This window comes from Mytilus galloprovincialis, chromosome 2 (genome assembly GCF_965363235.1).
Source record: "Mytilus galloprovincialis chromosome 2, xbMytGall1.hap1.1, whole genome shotgun sequence".
Lineage (NCBI taxonomy): Eukaryota > Metazoa > Mollusca > Bivalvia > Mytilida > Mytilidae > Mytilus > Mytilus galloprovincialis.
The window spans coordinates 22,540,227-22,561,080 of record NC_134839.1 but is presented as its reverse complement, the minus strand read 5'-3'; the positions used below and the strand labels follow the sequence as shown (position 1 = coordinate 22,561,080).

At 33.6% G+C, this 20,854-nt stretch overlaps 2 protein-coding genes across 2 annotated transcripts; both read right to left on the bottom strand.

Moving 5' to 3' along the window:
• Positions 1-1,929: 1,929 nt before the first annotated feature.
• On the bottom strand, positions 1,930-16,668 carry LOC143063151 (eukaryotic translation initiation factor 3 subunit G-like). Its single transcript, XM_076235132.1, has 9 exons — positions 16,592-16,668; positions 16,447-16,493; positions 11,278-11,372; positions 6,649-6,708; positions 6,210-6,317; positions 5,134-5,431; positions 4,401-4,534; positions 3,839-3,945; positions 1,930-2,103 (listed from the first exon to the last, which is right to left on the bottom strand). Exons 1-9 carry the CDS (start codon positions 16,609-16,611, stop codon positions 2,085-2,087), a joined length of 888 nt encoding a protein of 295 aa, XP_076091247.1. The 5' UTR covers positions 16,612-16,668; the 3' UTR covers positions 1,930-2,084.
• Positions 16,669-19,910: 3,242 nt separating this feature from the next.
• On the bottom strand, positions 19,911-20,609 carry LOC143062166 (sperm-specific protein PHI-2B-like). The gene has a single exon (XM_076233965.1). The coding sequence runs from the start codon at positions 20,572-20,574 to the stop codon at positions 19,954-19,956; it is 621 nt and encodes a 206-aa protein (XP_076090080.1). The 5' UTR covers positions 20,575-20,609; the 3' UTR covers positions 19,911-19,953.
• Positions 20,610-20,854: the final 245 nt, after the last annotated feature.

Below are 20,854 nucleotides of genomic sequence, written 5' to 3'. Positions count from 1 at the left end.
CCATGCTTCTTGTTTTCATATAGATTAGACCGTTGGTTTTCCCGTTTGAATGGTTTTACACTAGTAATTTTTGGGGCCTTTTTTATCTTGCTGTTCGGTGTAAGCCAAGGCTCTGTGTTGAAGGCCGATTATTACTTGGATTGAGAGTTGTCTCATTGGCACCGTCATGCCACATCTTCCTATATATATCTATTGACACATCTGTTTCATATCTACTATCGTTCACTAAAATATCGTCATTTCAGCTTTATGGACCAGCAATAGGTTGTAATTTAGGTCGGATTGGTCGGTCCGACATCTCTACTTGATCAAGATTCGTTACTATCAGAGCTCCATCTGCCTCTACATCAACCCTAACACCACGCCCACGAGTTCTAGTAGATTTTGGTGGCTTGATTGTTTTTTTTTTCGAGAAATCTACGTATTAATTAGAAACAGAACTGAAGGAATGATACTGTATTGATATGGAACCCGATGTTGACGTTATTGCTGAGAGCGTAGTAAGATCGCGGTTTGAACGTAGTGTAATCGTGGTAAGAACGTGCTATAATCGCAGCAGAAGCGTGGTTAGGTCGTGTTGCAATCGGATAACTCGTGGTATGGTCGTTGTGAGAACGTGATGAGCGTAGAAAGATCTTGATAAGCGTAGTAAGGTCGCAGAATAAGCGCGGTGAGAACGTGTTATAATCGTAGCGGGATCGTTGTAGAAGCGTAATGAGGACGTAGTAGCATCGTGAAAGCAACGAAAATTTACATTTTCATGCCGCTCATACCGCGACCTCACCACGATCTGAATTTAAGTTAGATCGCGGTGAGCGTGGTGCGATCGTGGTCTAGTGGGACTGGGGCTTAATTCCTAAACTGTTGGAACCAAAACTCCCAAAATCAATCCCAACCTTCCTTTTGAGGTCATAAACCTTGTGTTAAAATTTCATAGATTTCTATTCACTTTTACTAAAGTAAGAGTCGAAAACTAAAAGTATTCGGACTACGACGACTATGACGCCAATGTGATACCAATATACGACCAAAAAATTTTCAAATTTTACGCTCGTATAAAAACTGCAAAATTTCCTTTAACCCCATGTCAGATTTGCTCTAACTGCTTTGGTTTTCGAGATATAAGCCAAAACTTATTTTTAGCCATGGTGGCCATGTTTTTTGACAAAACAGAAAATAAAACACAAACTTTATTCTATATACCCTAAGGACCATTCAGCTCAAGTTTGGTTGGAATTGGTTCTTTAGTTTCAGAGGAAAAGATGTTTGAAATAATTTACACCAGAAGGACGACGAAGGACGCTATGTGATGGCTAAAGCTCACAGTTCCTTTGGAATGGTGAGCTAAAAAGCAATTCTTTTCAGGTGTCAGGCTGATATTGTAAAATGAAAATGCAATTTTTAACCTTAGTTATAATTTTCTTTATGTATTTAAAAGTTTTATTTGTATAACATGATACTGGTACTGTAACACATTGCCAAGAATGAAGGTGTAATCACATTTATGACAATGAATTATCTGGAGCAGCCCTTAGCTGTGAAGCATCAAATATTAATTTTAAAATCATTGGTGTGTCACCCCTTTGTCTTGTCTGTTTTCCTTCAATAAATGGAACCTGTTGTTCAATGGTTTTCGTTTGTTTTCTTCTCTTTTTTTTTTTCATATAGATTAGATAATTGGTTTTCCTGTTTGAATTGTTTCACGCTTGTCATTTTTGGGGCTCTTTATTGCCTACTTGTCATTTTTGGGGCTCTTTATAACCTACTCATTATTTTTTGGGGGCTCTTTATAGCCTGTTGTTCAGTGGGGGCCATGGCTCTGTGTTGAAGGTCGCATCTTTTTAAAATTGTGACTTGGATGGAGAGTTTTCTCATTGGAAATCATACAACATCTTCATATATTAATATAAGCATTTACACACAAAGAACTTATGAAGAATTTAAATATTTTATTCATTCTAATTTTTTTAATTGTGAAAAGATATCTTTCACTTTGTTTGACCATTTAAAATCTATGTTGTGAAAAGCAATGTTTTGTCAAACTTCAGCACTTATTCAACTGGTTAATCTGGATTCTCTGTAGGCTAATTTGTACCAGATGGTCTAAAAAATAAAAAAAAAAGTGTTATCAATAATTTAATTTCAAATCCAATTAAATAATCCTATTCATTTGGTTTTTGACAAATCAGATATTGATGTCAAAGCGGTGACATCAGTGATTGTGTAAGGTTAGGGTTGTTGACAACAATTTTTGTAGATAATGTCGGTATATAATCACTGTAGAAAGGAAGTTAAATCACTCTCCTCTTTTTGTAAAACTGATAAAAACTAAATATATGTGCTTGATTATACATGTTTTCGTGCTTGATATTTGTTATCCACAGTGTGTAATACAAATTGGTGAAAAAGCAACAATTCAGCTGTTTTTGACAATTTTTGTTCATAATGAAATCCAATACCCCTCACTAAGTACAGCCCTATTTATACACTTTTTCCACTGATAATCTGTTTATACAGGCCTATTAAGATTTTTCTATACACAAACTACCATGGAAGTGAACAAATTTGTTACAAAACAAACACAAAACAAGTTTAATTTATTGAAGTAGTAAAATTGCCATCAAAAAGAAAAGCAAGTCTTTCATATACATGATTAAATGCAATTCAAAGTTTTTACCCAAAACAAAACCAGGGTTCGAAATAAGCGCTATCCCGCTTGCCCGAGGCAAGTAAAATCTGCAGCGGGCAAGTGGATCTCATCACATAGTTGTCCGCCGGGCAAGTTGAAATTTTGTGTTTGTGTTTCATTCTATCATGTCAATTAATATAATAATATATGCAATAGGTCTTAACCATTTATTGTTAATGAATTTGTGCCAATAAAATATTTGTATAACTATCATGAACTATGTCAGACGTAATTTTATACGATGTACAATTGTGTATTATTGTATTACTATTTTCGCCGTCTTTATTTATTTCATATGCGCATGCCAGGAAAATCGTAAACATCGTAGTTTGTCCCGAATAATTCTATTGGTCAATTCCTATGCGTAAGCCAATGAGCACCGTCGTTTTAGAATGTTCAGTCGCACCTGCTCGGGGATTTCCGCTACTAATCGTGAAAGGAAGTCGATACAATGATCCAATCAGAACGCGTTTTGCAAACGACTTTTGAGTTGATTTAAAAATGAAAGTAGAAAGAAACAAATGGAAAACTTTTTAGTAAATTATGTCCCCCCTTTAAAAAAACTTAAAGAATCCAACGTCAACAGGGTTGAGCAACAAAAAAAATATGAAGAGGGAAATAGAAAACGTAAATTTTTAGAGGTCACCACAAGGTCTTCAACAGGCTGACTCTCTTTACAAAATTAAAGGTTTCAAATTAATTCAATGTAGAAACAAGCTCTTATAGTATTGCTGTAAAATGTAAAATAAATTATAATTGCATTGTTTAGAATGAAGCATATGTTTTACAGGAAATTTGACAATTGGGTCAGTTTCTACATGTACATCTGAAATTTTTTTGTCACTTTTTTTTGTAAAAGTAAAAGTTTTTGTTTAAAAAAGGGTGTATAGAAACTTGAAATCATCTGCTAGGAGAGGTCTAGAATGCAGGATTTGGCACCATTTACCCCAGAGCTTCCCCAGACCCCTCGCCGTAAGTGCGACGAGCTATGCTCGTCGGCGCGGGCGGCTTTGCCGTCCGCATTAGTCGGGCAAGTTAACAGATACAAGGGCAAGTTAATCTAAATATTGACTTGCCCTTTGGGCAAGTCAGTGGTCTTTTCTTATTTCTACCCCTAAAAACTGGTATCAGCCTTAACTTTATACTTACTTAGCCCATTCAACATTAAGAATAAGATGATCATATCCAAATCCAGACACACCAGCAATGGCCCGAGCAGCATCCTCCCGTCTGTGGAAGTTGATAAATGCAAACCCCTGCAAAACAGAACAATTAGGATTGAAGGACAGTTGTAATATCTACTCTTGAGATGTATTTTTCTCATTGATTTTTCAGTTTACACCTCAGTTTATTCATGTTCATTCACATACAATTGATGTTAATATAATCATCGAATATGTATAAAGTTAAAACAATAGAAATTAAAATTATGTACAATATATATAATATGTCAGAAATAACATTTGTGTGTTTAGAGTTCTCAAATTAATTAACCCTTTTTCTAGGCTGTAACTATAACAATTTTATTTCTAACAAAAAGACCAAAAATAATGTACATAAACTCAAATATTATATGCGACCTTTAATGAATATAATTGTCAACTTCTTTTGTCAAATCAAAGTGCTTGTAAGCACTTCAAAGTGTATCAGTCTGTATCATCGTTTTGTGATAATGTTTAAGACTAACAACATGCACAGTATTTAGCCTTACCTTAGACTGTCCTGTATTTTTGTCTTTTGCCAAGTAAATTCTCTGTATAGGACCGAATGGTCTAAACAATTCCTGTAAATCAGACTCTCTGGTATCCTCAGATAAATTAGTAACTCTAATAGTAGCAGACTCATCTGAAATATTTACAAATCAATTCAATAGAAGGAGGTGAACACAAATAAACATCTAAAATAAATAATGATATCATGAGTGGTTAAATCATTTCAAACCAAGAGTTAAATTTTACAAAAAGACATCTTCACAATAAGAATAAGATACAGCATGTCCCTCAAGCAATTGTATGATTATTTGTTTTTTCCCTTGCAGTAAACTCTTGTGTCAAACTAAATATGACTTTAATTCAATTTCAAAATTTTTCTGTCAATTGTAAACTGATACACAAAAGACCTGTAGAATAAAATATTAAAATTGAGAAAAGAAATGGGAAATGTGTCAAAGCGACAACAACCCGACCATAGAGCAGAGAATAGCCGAAGTCCATCAATGGGTCTTCAATGTAGCGAGAAACTCCTGCACCAGGAGGCGTCTTTCAGTTGACCCCTAAAAAAATATTGTCTGCAATCGTAGTCATAATCTGACTTTCTTGTAAATGTATAAGTATATATGTAATTGTTAATGTATAATTGTTGTCCTCTTGTAGCACCATACGTGTGCTTAAGTTGTAATAAATTGTCTTGTCTTGTCTCATCACTGACAACCCTGATTATTTTACCTCTTTTAGACTGCATTGTCTCCCCTTTTCCTTTAGATGGTCCATCTCTAAGACTGGGTGGGACATACTTTCCACCTGCTTTATTAGCCTGAGCTGGTGCCCCAGGAATAGCTGGTGTTGGTACTGCTCCTGCTTCTCCTGCTGGTTTATCTCCATCTTGTAGTTTCTCCTGGATTGGACCTAAAGTGTCCTTGTATGGACATTTAGTGGTCCAATGGTCTCCTTTACATATACGACAAGACACCATTTTCTGAGCCTTCAGTTTAGCCAGTGGGTCTTCTTCTTTTTCTTCTTGAACCTGTAAAATTGTAAAAGTTGAAATATAAATCCAAGCAGAATATCTGACCATAGGACATCATGCCCCACTGCTATATAGCTACTATCACATTTCCATGTTCAATCTACACTTATACTAAATGATTATACACATGTATTAACCAATCAATTATTTTATAATACAAATAAATTACTGAATTGAATTTTCATTTTTGGATTGCCATGCTTTTCATATAATACAACTGTCAATCAGTATTGTGTGCCAATCTAAAGGTCCACTCCAACATATTTTATTTATTGTTTTTATATATTTGTTGGGCATCAGGCTTATTATATGAAAGCTTAAATTTAACATGAATTCATACCTGACAGGTAACTTAGTATACTGATGAAATTTAAATGAGTTATTCATTTATTTATATCTTTTTAGCAAATAACATCAATAATTAAGCCACTTTCAAATCAAAATGTATAGTTCAAAGACAAAACCAAAATACCTTACTGATTTCTGGTCATTACTGTTTTAAGATTAAGCTTCATCATGTATCAAGCAAAAAAAGTGATAAAACCTTTCAGCTTATACAGAACCTAGAAAGGTCGCCAAAAGGACAGCCAAATATGATTTATGTTAACTTGACCTGAGGTTGTAATCTGCAATTGTATGTGACTTATGCACACATATATACTATGCACTTCATGTAAATTTACTGATTTTTGTTTAATTTGGATTGTTTGTTTCTGTTTATTGTTTATCCTCATTTCCATTTTACTATCTGTATACTTCTTTTGTTCCTTCTTACCTCATCATTCTGAACAAACTGCATGAGGATTTCTTCAACTTGTACTATAGTATTTGCAGGGTTTGGGCCGGGTGGATCCTTCTCTGCTGATCCAAACTTCCTCCAATTCTGTAATCAAATAAAAAAAATATGTTAATAAAGAATAAAACTATAAATGATACCCTACTATAAGTATTTGGTTAACAGTTGATGAATTCCATGGGATAGATGGAAAGAGGTAAGCAAACACACCATACCCTCTTTCCATTCATCCCAGGGATATTACAATATAGAATATGTAGAAAATATTCTAATCCATCTATTTACAATAAACTTTGTTACTGATGCAAAATTAAAAGCTTTGAATCTAATGCATAATGTGAGTATATAATTTATCAGTAAAAGTCTATGGATGGATCTCAAAATTAACACAATCAATTAAACCATAACAAACTTATACCTTTCTTCTAGCAATTGATTTTGGGACTCTTCTTCTTTCAATCCTGTATGTCTTGATAATCTATTAAGTAAAACAAAAAAGCAAAAATATCACCAATATTTGATTAAAATTGAGAATGGAAATGGGGAATGTGTCAAAGAGACAACAACCCGACCAAATAAAAAACAACAACAGCAGAGGGTCACCAACAGGTCTTCAATGTAGCGAGAAATTCCCGCACCAGGAGGCGTCCTTCAGCTGGCCCCTAAACAAATATATACTAGTCCAGTGATAATGAACGCCATACTAATTTCCAAATTGTACACAAGAAACTAAAATTAAAATAATACAAGACTAACAAAGGCCAGAGGCTCCTGACTTGGGACAGGCGCAAAAATGCGGCGGGTTAAACATGTTTGTGAGATCTCAACCCTCCCCCTATACCTCTAACCAATGTAGTAAAGTAAACGCATAACAATACGCACATTAAAATTCAGTTCAAGAGAAATCCGAGTCTGATGTCAAAAGATGTAACCAAAGAAAATAAACAAAATGACAATAATACATATATAACAACAGACTACTAGCAGTTAACTGACATGCCAGCTCCAGACTTCAATTAAACTGACTGAAAGATTATGATTTCATCATATGAACATCAGGCACAATCCTTCCCGTTAGGGGTTTAGTATCATACCATCATAACATATATGAGAAGAACATAACCCGTGTCATGCCAACAACTGTATTTTAGAATAAATGTGTTTAGTTCCGATGCAAAGACCTTATCAGTGACTCAATATTAACGCCAAAATATGCATTCTTTAATGACTTGACAACAGTATGGTAATTATATCCCTTCTTAATAAGTCTATTCAAAGGTTTTGTAAGTTTCTGAGGTGAATACTGACACCTTTGTGCTTTATAAAGAATATTACCATAAAAAATTGGATGTGAAATACCTGAACGTATTAGAAGTCTGCATGTTGAGCTATATGTACAAATGATGTCTTTATACCAATGATAAAATTTAGTAAATGTTTTGACTAGTTTGTGATATCGAAAACCCTGGTGTAATAATTTTTCAGTAATACATAAATTTCTCTCGTTAAAATCGAAAACATTGTTACATACACGAGCGAATCGTACAAGTTGAGATATATAAACACCGTAAGATGGTGACAAGGGAACGTCACCATCTAAAAACGGATAATTAACGATAGGAAATGAAAAATCATCCCTTTTATCATAAATTTTAGTATTCAACTTTCCATTAGTGATATAGATATCAAGATCAAGAAAAGGGCAGTGGTCATTGTTAGTATTAGCTTTATTTAAAGTAAGTTCAACAGGATAAATTTCATTAATATACATACTGAAGTCGTCATTATTGAGAGCCAAAATATCATCCAAATATCTAAAAGTATTATTAAATTTGTTTATCAGATGTTGTTTCGATGGGTCTTTGCTTATTTTTGTCATAAATTGTAACTCATAACAATACAAAAACAGGTCCGCAATAAGTGGTGCACAGTTGGTCCCCATTGGAATTCCGATAATCTGACGATATACGGAATCTCCAAAGCGAACAAAAATGTTATCTAGTAAAAATTCAAGGGCATATATAGTATCAAAGCATGTCCAATTAACATAGTTTTTTTTTGTTTTATTGCTACTAAAAAATGACCTAAAAGAGTTTGAACATATATATTCACATTCTGATTTTTTGAATGCCCATTTAATTAGGTGTGTGAATTTTTTCTTAATGAGAATGTGAGGCAACGTGGTATACAGGGTAGAAAAATCAAAACTTTGAACAGATTCAAAATCACCAATATAAGCATGCAATTTATCAAGTACTTCCAACGAGTTCTTGACACTCCAAAAGTAATTTATTCCACTATTTTCGAAGGCCTTATTTGAACAATTTATTATCAGGTTTTTAATTGTACCAAGTGTGCTGGTAAGAAGAATAGACAATTTAGTAGTTGAACAATGGCTTGAAGACGAAATAAATCTATATTTGTAAGGGGTTTTGTGTAGCTTCGGAAGCCAATACATAGTTGGGACTTTCATTGTATTTGGCTCTGCCTGTAAAGCGGTGGCTAACAGTTTATGTTTGTTACAGATTTCGTTTTCTGAAAATGGAGTCAGTTGGAATGTTGGTGAATTGGTGATTTCCTTTTTCAGAACCTCAATGTAAAATTTACGTCAAACAATAATAATATTATTAGCAGCTTTATCTGCCGGGACAAAAACAAATTCCTTGGCTAGTTCTTTTAGTTTATGTTTGATACGAGAAATAGGTTTATTGTGGTTATTGTTTATAGTAAAATGTTCTTTAAAATGTTGAATACGTATATCAACTATCTTCATTACTGAATTAAAAAAAGAGTCCAAAGATTTTTTGTCAGCTTTTTCCTGTTTTATCCATTTCATACAGTAAGTATGGAGTGAGTCGTGGATGATATTACGACACTCATTCCAATTAATAATTGACGGGGGACGATATTTAGGTCCTTTACTGAGGAATGATTTTAACTCTCGGTCTTGAACGATGTTAAGATCTCCTGTAATAACATGGGAAATGGGTCCATAAATATATTCGGAATTACTGCAATTACATGAAGTAGGTGTATTTTCACTGATATTAACATCTTTACACAATTGACTATAATTAAACACAAATTTCCGGGTAGATTTCTTGTAAATATAACAAATAAGAGGTAGCTCAGTATTGTCAAAATATCCAGGAATTTGTTCTTTAACAGAATGGTCGTTAAATATACTGGCAATATTTACAAAATCAAAGCCTTTATTGACATACTTAATTTTAATAAAATGTTTTTTATGATCTTCAGGGCGATCAATTTTGGGAAATAATTTAGAATAACAATATGCCATAATAATTTGAACAATTTCATACTTAGGACTGCTAAATGAAATTGTGTTGCAATCCTCCAAAATTTTATTTAACTTATTAACCGGTAACGAACAGAGTTTTGTTAACAGATAATGTCTACCGTTGTTTTTTGAAATAGAAATTAGGTCCGAAATATTGGTATGATTGGCCCGAAATTTTCTTTGATTGCGATTTGTTCTACGACCGTGAGAACGTTTTTTACGAACAGTTTTAGGAACTATATCCAAAATGTTAACGGAATTGGTTCTAGATATATTACCAATTCCCATGATATTATCATTTAGACCGAGAGGGTAAACTGTCTGTAATTTTTTAATCCAATTTAATTCAATTATTTTCCGTGATCGTACAAACTTTGAATGCGATTCACCAGGCTTCTTATTTACAACTTCTAAAGGTTGAACTGCTAAATATTTAAAAGGATGGTTGTGCTTCTTAAGGTGTTGGTAAATGATACTTTTGAATTTATTGGGTCTTTTAAAACGATACAGATGTTCTTGAGTGCGTTTAGATAAATATCGTCCAGTTTCTCCTACGTACTGAATACCACACCCCGGTTTGTTTCATGTGAGTAAATAAATAATACTGTTTGTTTTTCAAGTTATATCAGTTTCAAAATTTAAAGAAAATGTGCGACCATTAAACATGGACCTTACCGTATTGTTGGTGGAAAGACGGGGACATGTAAGTCATTTTTTGGCATGACACTTATTGTAGCTTTAAGTTTTTTTGTAACATTTCTATCAATAATTACAGTCATAGCTCTCAGAATTAATATTAAAGTCTATTTCTGCAAGTGAAAATGTGATTTTATTTCATGAGATCAATTTTTGAATTGTTCATGTTGGTTTTTTTTCTTCCGCGAGTTATTTATTACCAGTCTTTATATGCAATGTCTTTAAAGTCCTTGATACTTTATCAATGATAAAATATATTGCTTGCATGGCCTTTAAAATAACCCACTGTGACAGTTTAGGACTTATGTAGGTCATTTATTATACTCTTGTGATATAAGTTATAAATCTATTCATTTGTCATATTTGATTTTCAATTGTTGATAGTTTGAATTACATGTAGTAGTATTTGATAAACTCATGATATTAATATATATATCTGCTGTGTGGATGTAATAAAATACATCCCCTTGTATGCCCTTATATTTTTCAATTATGGGTTGTTTGCCTGTGAGAAGGCTTTCACATGTTTATTATATTGATATGGTTGTCTTTCTGAAATGGTTATACATCTTACCCCTTAATTTATTGATTTGGTATTGACATTGTGTCATATATCAAATTTATATTGTGCATGTGCATGTTCACTTGTGTTAATTAGGAGATAACTGTATTGCATTTTAAGCTCCGACAGCATCAATTGGGGATTTGAAGGTCACAAATTAAGTTTACTGGCGACTTGTTAGCGGAGACAGTAAACCGGTATTTGCGACCATCAAATCCCAAATTGATGCCGTCGGAGCTTAAAATACAATATTGTTATCTCCATTCTAATGAAACTAACAGAAAACAAAATTAAAACATGTATTTAAAATCTGTCATATGGAATTTATTGAACCTTTCAACAATTGTCAAAACTGTTTTTCCATTGAAGAATTTACAATGTTATGTTTAATATCCAGTGGCCTCATTTATTTAAATTATAATCAAGCAAAACCTAAATACTGGTGAAATGCATGTTATTGGTCCTACATGTTAAACAGGATTACTTACCTTGACAGTTTTACCATCTTCATTGTACTTGTATTCTGTGATTACTTTGATGCCTTTGTTTTCATCAATCGTCTCTGTAGAAGGTGGCAGAACACCTGAAAATAAACTATCTGAATTATCATTTGGGTCATTTATTTTTGAACAAAGTTTTGTCTTTTAATGTACATAAACAAGTTTAACTAGGCACATTCTTTATGTGCCTGTCCATTTGAAGTTCAGTGGTTAAATTGCTTATATCCACTCCATTTGAAATCTGGTGGATAGTTGTCTCATCAGCAATCATATCACATCACCTTATTTTATATGTATATATTTTTCTAGCCTCATTTTCAGAAAAACACAGAGACGTTTGGAATGGTGCATCGATTTTCTTTTTTGCAGACAAAATCTGAGAAATTTTCATGTGGTCTCTATGGAAAGTGATGTCCCAACATGTTTTATTCATGCTGCCCCATGTCCATCAAATTATCCTTAACGATTTTCTACGATGTAATCCAACATTGTTAAATTTTCACTGTAAGTGTTGCTGTTGAGTTTCACGCTCAGTTTATTTACTTATTTTCCTGACCACATGAAACTTTTCCTTAATCACAAGGTAAGTCTAGAGCAATAATCTATAGCAGAAGATAGGTTACCATAAAGTGCAGAAAACTGAATTACATCAATGACACAAGTATCAACTATTAGAGAATAACTGAATGTTATGTACTTAAAGATTCTCATTGAAACCAAGATGGTGGATTAAATATGGACAATGGATTAGAATTGTGAAAGTCTGCAGAGTTATACTGTGCAACCACACTAAAAATAAATGTGGAATCTGTACATGACACACAGAAAGTGCCCCACTTGCATATCATATAAAGTTATAAAGGGACATAACTGAAGAACAGTAAAAGTGACCCTACTAGAATTTGTACTTGTGTTTTGTGGTTTTATATTTTGTAAGTATTGTGTATAAATTTCATAACATGTGGTAAAGGCAAACTTATATTAAGTTTTTAGAGAACAGAAATAAAAATTCAACAATTTTTCCATTTGTACAGGCATTACTTTAGAACACTATAAGTGACACCACCAAATTTCAAACTTGATCTGTATTATGTGGTAATAATCAATGTGTAAAAGTTTCATAACATTTGTTTAAGGCTAACTTCAGTACATTGTTCATAGCATTTGGTTGAGGCAAACTAACAAGACTAAAGTTTTAGAAATGCAGCATAAAATTCAGCATATCTTTACATTTTTAATTAAAGGGGCACAACTGTAGATCATTTATAGTGACTCCACCAAAAATTCAAAATTGATCTGTGTTTTGTGGTAATAACCATTGTGTATATGTTTCATAATATTTGGTCAAGGCAAACTAATGTTAGAGAACAAACCAACTTAGGGAAACACGGATGTACAGACTGACAAAGGTAAACTTAATGCCACCTCCGCTATAACGAGGGCATTAACATGATTAAAATAGGTCTGTTGTGGTTTACTTTTTCAGAATGTCTAAGTGAAATACTTCATTTGGCATGTTTGGAATTAGTCCAAATTATTATGACGTCTTGCAATGCTATTTTTTTCGAATCCGGGTCCGTTCGCGCCCATTCACGTTCGCACCCAATCATGTTCACCCCCTTTCACTTTCGCACCCTACACGTTCGCGTCCAATTTTTATTGGTTTTGTGTTTAATAATTTTGTAATCAAGTTTTGGCACGAAGTCAAAGCTCAGACATAAATAATTCTGAATCTGCTTTTGACTCAATGAGGTCTAAATTTGTAAGTTTTAGGATTAGTCTCCCTTTAATACAAGACAAAATATGACTTTAATAAGTCAAATATTGTTAAGCAAGAAATAATTGACCAGAATCAAAAAGTTGCAAATATCGACTCCTAGTACTACAAGTCGATAAGTGATCAAAAATGGTTAACTTCAAGACCCATGCATATTTATAAGGAGGTCATGCATCTAAATCAAATAATGACAACATTGAAAGACAATGCTTTGTCTTCTAAAGAAAAATATGAATGAGAGTCTAAAAAATCGGATATAATGTTAATTAACCTTACAATGCAACCACCTGGAACTACACTTACAAATTAATGAGGAAAAGCATCTGTGTTTAGTAAAGATGTTCAATTAGACAATTACATATAGATAGCTCAAGTCCTTGTGAACTCTCAGACAGGTTTTTGATGTCATAGGTTGTGTAGTTTGGACACCAAGTGAAATTAAGTTTTTCATCAGAGTTCACGAAAATGGTCGGTCCTGTCGGTCCTATCGGTCAAAATTAGGCTCGGACCAGTGTTTTGATAGCTAGTGCCGGTCCTGATGACCGATGTAAAATCGGCCGTTGCAGTGCCTTTTTTTTATCGGTAATTAGTTGTACCGCAACTAATTCCAATATGTGTTAACATCGGTCTTCAGATGTACCTGCTGCTAATTTCCGGTACTGGTTTCCTGTTATAAACAAACTGAAACCTATGGAAACCAAAGTGCCGATCTACACGTGGCCTGCTAAATTTGTTCATGGCAAACAATTGGCGATTGAAATCTTAGATGGAGATAACAAATACTGAGAAAATGAATCAGATGATGAAATGGATAGAGAAAATGGCTTTAATTAAGAACAATAAGAAGATCAGAACTGGTCCTTCATTATTAATTTGTCCGTGGCTGTGAAAAATAAAACTAATAATAATAAAGTTACTTTTGGATAAAATATGTTATTATTTTTATTTTAGGATCAAATTGACAGATTTTTTTAGGACTGGCCAAAATTTTGTAGGACTGACAAATAATCTTGCTTTGTCGGTCCCATGACCGACGGGTCAAACAAAGTTTTCGCAAACTCTGTTTCATCAACATAAATAGACCTAAACAAGTCTGTCATTTTATGACTTAGATAAGTCTAAAATTGAAAACACATTTTTGTGATAAATACATGTTTTGACTTCTTTAAGTCAAAAACAAAAATCGACTTGTTTATGTCTGAGCTCTGACTGGCAAGTGTATTCCTATTAGTATATGTGTTGTCATTGTCCTAAATTTAAGTGAGAAAACATGCTTTTTTTTTGTAATGAATAAATCTTAATCTTGTTTTGGTTTAGTGTATTGCTAACCTTTCTGACATCATATTTTTTTTGTGTTGAATTAATTTTAATCATGTTTTGGTTAGTGTATTGCTATAATTATTTGTTTCGTTGTTTCAGATCAAAGGGACCAAGCTGTTAAAATCTTTTGTGTTTTTCATTTAAAATCTTCAATGTTTTATTCATACCAAGCTAAATACATGCAGTATTGACTCAATGAGTCCCAATTAAAAAAAAGCTAGAAAACTGGAAAACAGAATCTAATCCGGAAACTTACATCTCTCCAATTGGAAAAATGATACTACAGGCAGATGATATGAAAAAGGAAACATCAATTGAAGTAAATAATATTGAACAGCAATATGAATGTCGTGGCATGTGTGCAATAAGAAGGGCACCGGAGTACTGGACCACATTGGGAAGTTCCAAAACAAGAACCAGTGAACAAGCCATTGAAGGACAAAGACTTATAAAACAACAATTAGAAGAACTTCCTCCAAATACAACAGTGGCATTCACAGATGGCTCATGCATGGGAAATCCTGGGCCTTGTGGTGCAGGAGCCATTATATACAATAATGAAGAGGAGGAAACAATACAGTACCCTGTATCAAACAGAGGATCAATACTACTAGCAGAACTAGTAGCCATTAAACTTGTGCTGGAAAAAATAGACAATTATAATTACCGCAATGTTAAACAACTTAACCTATACTCTGACAGTCAATCCGCCATAGGCATTATAACCTTAAATTGGAAAGCAGAAAATTATCACAAAACCATACAAGAAATCAAAAACAGGGAAAAAAAATTGGAACAAAAAGGTTTTATTATCAACATCATTTGGACACCGGGGCACTCTGATATAGAGGGAAATGAACAGGCTGACCGTCTGGCAAAAGCAGCGGCAAAAGAGGCAGATAATAGGGAGGAAATGTCTTCAATCACGACAAAACAAGACATCAAACAAGCGGCGAGAACATCAGTCATTAAAAAATGGAAGACACAATGGGAATCTAGTGAGGTCGGGAGAAGATTTTTTAATCATCACCCAGATGCATCAAAAAAAATCAAACTCGACTTCCCATCAAAAAAACACTTCAATATACTAAACAGTCTCAGATCAGGATACTCCAAACTAAAGGGGTATCAACATTTCATTAACAGACATGTAGAAGACAACAAATGTACTTGCGGAGAAATAGAATCTGTAGAACATTTTTTATTATCTTGTGACAATTACAGTTTGGATAGAGAAAAACTCCGCCAGTCAATATATTTCAAAACAGGAACACTTAATCTAGATCTAGAAGAATTACTTAACACCGAAGCCAGTGCAGACATACAATATGCAGTTTCCGAGTTTATAGACGATACTCAAAGATTTGATCATTTGTTTTTATAAATCAGTATCAACAGCGTATACCAAAATTAAAGTGAAAGTACAAAGAGAAAATACAAACGGGATTAATGTATACAAACGCGCAAGTGACCAAAGTACATATGAGAAAATCAGTGTCAAGATGACGCATACTAAAGACTAAAGACTAAAGTATTTACATCAAATCAATAAAAAACAACAATCTTGATTTTCTAATTATTCAACTGGAATTTTATTCAACCTTGGGTGCGAAAGTGTATTGGACGCGAACGGACCTGATACCATTTTTTTCCTAGACGCTTTTCTACCATGAAGGTGTCCCAGAAAACAGCCTTGCAAGATGTCATAAACTTTTATTTGGACTAGTGTAGAATGAACATTATGAAAGCAATTGGTATTTTAGAAATTTTTCAACTGATGCTTCTCAAACATGACATCATCTATATTATTAATGTATGCACTATCCATGCTATCTATGGCTAATTAATGTAGACTATTGATTGACACCGACAGTGATCATGTGACTATAACTTATAATAAAAAGTATACCCCATAGGCAACCACCCTTTTAAATTCATAACCAATACAAGACAATGAGACCAAACAGAACCTTCTGGTTTATTTACTCCCTTTCGTATATGATTAGAATGAAAGCAGCTTGAACATATGATATGATGACAATATGTCAAAGGCGCCTTACCATCTTCTCCTTGCTCTACCTGTTCGGCCCAACTGAATCCTTTCGGCCTAAAATAGAAAAGAAGTTTTATAGTTTATCAAGGTTAGGGAGTCATTGAGATTTGAAAATAGTAGACTATTATATAGTAATTTTAAGCCAAACATACTCTGCGTCGATTGACGGCATGCTTCTTGACTTATTTGACACTTCCGGTTAAATGGACAAATCTAAATGATAACATTATCTCGTCCCAAGTTGCCTTTCAGACGTTTCGGCCACAATACCAGTTCGTCCATAGGTCATTTCGGCACATTTGTTGATTCGGCAATACTTTTTCATATTTTTTATAATCATTATTTTGGTTATAGATGTTTGTTTTGGAAATTTTACTTGACAAAAAGAAAATTGTCCAAATGAAAAACATAATTGATAATTGAGTAAAAATGCATCATATAAAAACAATTTAAGAAAACTGTTGAAATCGATAGTTTAACACCTGTATGTGTCTGATAACATGAATAAGAATTTGCATACTGTTTGATATTTTCTAAACAAATGACTTGACAAAAGCATAACAACTTCTGAAGATAGATCAAGGGAATGATAATTAAAAACAAATGATCAGAGGGCGCACCCGCAGTCAGGGGTGTTCGAGGGGTTCTGTTTTAATTTCAACTGTTAAAGTTAAGTATGATTGTATCGAAAGAGACTGGCCATGGTTGATACAGCAGTGTGGCCGAAACGTCCTGCATCACTTACGTTCAATGGCTTTCATTTATTATGTACACGCAAGCTTAAAAATCTAGCATTTTGAACTGATGATTGTTTCTATTCTATGTCTTGCGGCAAAACATTCCCCAACTCCTCAAATAAACAAATAAAGATCTATTTCGTGTCAGAACAGACATATATGTGAAAAAATGGAAACTAGTTAAATTATGATAAAAAAGAAGAAGACAAAAAACACACAAAGCACAGATCTTATCTGACATGGAGAAGGGGTACAATTTCTCAATGAGGCAACTATCCATCAAATTAAACGGCCTGATTTATGAAATATTTTTTCTCGTATCGTATCGTATGTGAACAATCTAAGGGAGCAAATCAACGGCAGGGTCTGAATGTGGTTAGAAGAATCGAGAATAATGAGCAAAATACAGAATTAATGGCCAAAAAGATAAATGCGGGATTGTCTCGCTGTGCCGGGAGACCCATCGGTAGCCTCGTTTTCTGCGTTTTTAGTTGGGTAGTTGTCTCTTTGACACATTTCTCGTTTCCATTCTTAATTTTATTGTAAATATACTAGAGAAAATAGAAGGAAAAAAATCACACAATCTATTGTTTCTGGCATAACGCACAACACATAACGCCCCAAAATGGATAATGATCACCATTCAACATCTACATCTCCATTTTGTCCATGCAATATGGCTTCGTGTATTTTATACATTTGTCCAAGCTAAAGAAGGTTCCAAGTGATTGTGTAATAGCCGTGGAAGCGATTGTACAGGGCGTCAATGAAATATCAGGCTTTGAGATAATGAATTTATTTCAACTTTTACTGTGGCAATGGTATTTTAACTTGAAGAGAAATATATCAGAAAAGGAACACTATTGTAAAAATGTATGTAGCAACGATGGTTTTTTTTAATGTTTTTGATATGATTTTGTCACTATTATTTGACAACTTTGAACAATTTACTCGGAGCTCTTTCATTTTAAGGAACCCGTATGGATATATATTGATTTTTATTATTTCTTGGTCCATATTTACATGTAGAATGTTTTCTTTATAACAGTTGAGTTCATCATACAATGTTCCATTCAACAACTTGTTATTTTTTCGAATTGATATTCTACCGAGCGACCATACTTATTGATAGAATAAACATGATAGTCCATGCAGTTTTGTTTAAACACTTATGTTTGAGTGATAAAAATCAACGACAAGGTTCTAAATGGAGTTTACAGAATAGAGAATAATGAGCAAAAAATACAGAATCAAGGGAAAATATTTATGCAGGATTTTCTTGCTGTGTTGAAGACCATGTCTCTTAGACACATTCCTCGTTTCCATTCTCAATTTTATTGTAAATATACAAGAGGAAATCAGAAGGAAACAAATATCCCTCAATCTATTGTTTTCGGCCAAAGCTCTATTTTTCAGCATAACACACAAAAATTGATAAAAATCATCATGAGTTATACTTCACGTTAAAATGCCATATTTTGATTGGCTGATAAGAGGGTGTTAATTTACTCTATCACATGCACATAGCTGAGAGGTTGACAATTTTTTTGAATGTTACCCTCTCGTCTAGACCAATCAAAACCGATAGTTTAAAGGACAATTCATTGACTATACATCAAGTCATTAAATACAATGCTAAAATTCTACGTTTTGGCTCAGATTTTATTATTGGACTGTTAAAATAAAAAAATAAAACATCTTGAATAACTTTTGTTATTTTTTTCTAACACCCGTAACGTTGTTATGTACGTGACGTCATAGAAAATACTTTTAAAATAAAATTAATCTGTAAAAGACTATAATAATAGGACATTCAGTATAATAAATTAAATAACACATAGCTTAAATGGTGATAGAGCAGATTGGTACCCCTCGAAAAAGCATTGTCAACCTTGGCTTCGCCGCGGTTGACAATGTTTTCTCGGGGTCACAATCTGCTCTATCACCCTCTCATCTATGTGTTATTTATATATTATCCATGTAATGACATGTATTAGTATGTGTTAGTGTATCACTAGACACAAAATGCATCGAAACTAGGTCATAATATGGTAGCTCAGTTTTTGATGAAGCAAAAAAAACAACTTAATATTTAGTTATGTTTGCATACACAGACAAGCTGTATTTGAATTGGAATAGAATATTATTTATTCATTTTTTCTATAAAAATTGATTTTCAAATTGGTCTGACATTTAAAATTTACATTTTAAGAATTGAATATGAACCCGGTTTACTTTGGCTACTTTACACCAATGATTACTATATTCTGAGTTGTTTGATTGACTGTCTACTTGTGACAATCACTTTATATCTTCTCTTTGTAGAATTTGTTGATATTGTTTTTATTTTATTTATTATTTATATAGAAATACAGAGGGAAAATTTAAAAGACTACATATACTGTATAGGACTTATGTTCTCTAAATACGCGAGTTAAAACGATATATAGATCCTTTTTAGAATCATTGTATTTGAATTCCCCGGAATCTATTTGGGTAGCTGTTGATTGAATAAAGGGGTGCACGCTAATGAAACAAAGTAAAGCGTCAACCGAACGATATATATCCATATGACCTAAGGGTAAACCCATAAGAAAGATTAATATTCTAAAAAGTGAGGGGAAATCAGGAAATTTAAATTAATTCAAAATATCACAAAGGAAAAAGGACACATGTTGACTATTACAATAACAACTGTACAACAAAAGAGACTCTTTTTGAAATATGTGGGTGGCCCTTAAAAGGGCCTTTGGTTTGTGTTGTTTCTGGAAATAAATCTATTTCTTTGCAGCTTTCTTTGCGGCCTTCTTCTTGGGTGACTTCCTGGCCTTTTTCTTTGGAGACTTTCTTGCTGGTTTCTTGGCAGCCTTCTTTTTCTTTGGAGACTTTGGCTTTTTGGCCTTAGACTTTGATGACTTTTTAACTGCAGCCTTCTTCTTACGGGGTGACTTCTTAGCCTTAGCATTATTAGATTTATTCTTTGAACTCTTCTTTTTTGGTGACTTTGCTTTCTTTGCCTTCTTCTTAGAAGAAGCAGGTGCTTTTCCAACTCGGAAGCTACCAGTTGCACCAGAAGCACCAGCGGAGGTTTTGGGTCTGACTAAAACACCAGATTTCAATCCCTTTGCAAAAGCCAACTTCATTGCAGATCCAAGGTGTGATGTGTTAATTCCTTTGTTGTTAGCCAGGATGTACTTCCTAATGGCTTGGACTGAGGACCCTTTTCTGTTCTTCATTGCTGTGATAGCAGCAACAATCATGGATAAAGTAGATGGCTTCTTTACTCCACCGGCTGCTCTTGGTTTCTTTGGTGTCTTTCTTGCCTTCTTTGCTGGACTTCTCTTTGGAGATTTGCTCCTGCTCCTGGACCGGGACTTTCTTCTACTTGGGCTTGGCATCTTGGTTACTTGCTTTTACTACGTCAAAATTTAAGAATGACAATGATATCTACAGGTGCTTCCTTTATGTAAATAACGCGGACGTGATAGAGAGCACCCATAGAAGTTGTTGTTAAAAACAAGGGAAAATGGCGGACATGAAATTTTGTGCTTCAAAGTTCATTTCAATCGCAGAAAATTTACAGGTTACAGTATGAAATAGGATATTTTTGACGTAGAAATAACTGGTAAGATAAAATCTTCAAATTCCATAACAAATAACGCACATTTTAAAATCGCG

Excerpts from the sequence above, each read along its gene's own strand:
- LOC143063151 (XM_076235132.1), bottom strand. The coding sequence starts at position 16,611 with ATGCCGTCAATCGACGCAGA. Across the intron at positions 16,494-16,591 it reads ATGCCGTCAATCGACGCAGA|GCCGAAAGGATTCAGTTGGG; the intron begins GTATGTTTGGCT and ends TTTCTATTTTAG. Across the intron at positions 5,432-6,209 it reads AGTTTGTTCAGAATGATGAG|GTTCAAGAAGAAAAAGAAGA; the intron begins GTAAGAAGGAAC and ends ACAATTTTACAG.
- LOC143062166 (XM_076233965.1), bottom strand. The coding sequence starts at position 20,574 with ATGCCAAGCCCAAGTAGAAGAAAGTCCCGGTCCAGGAGCAGGAGCAAA.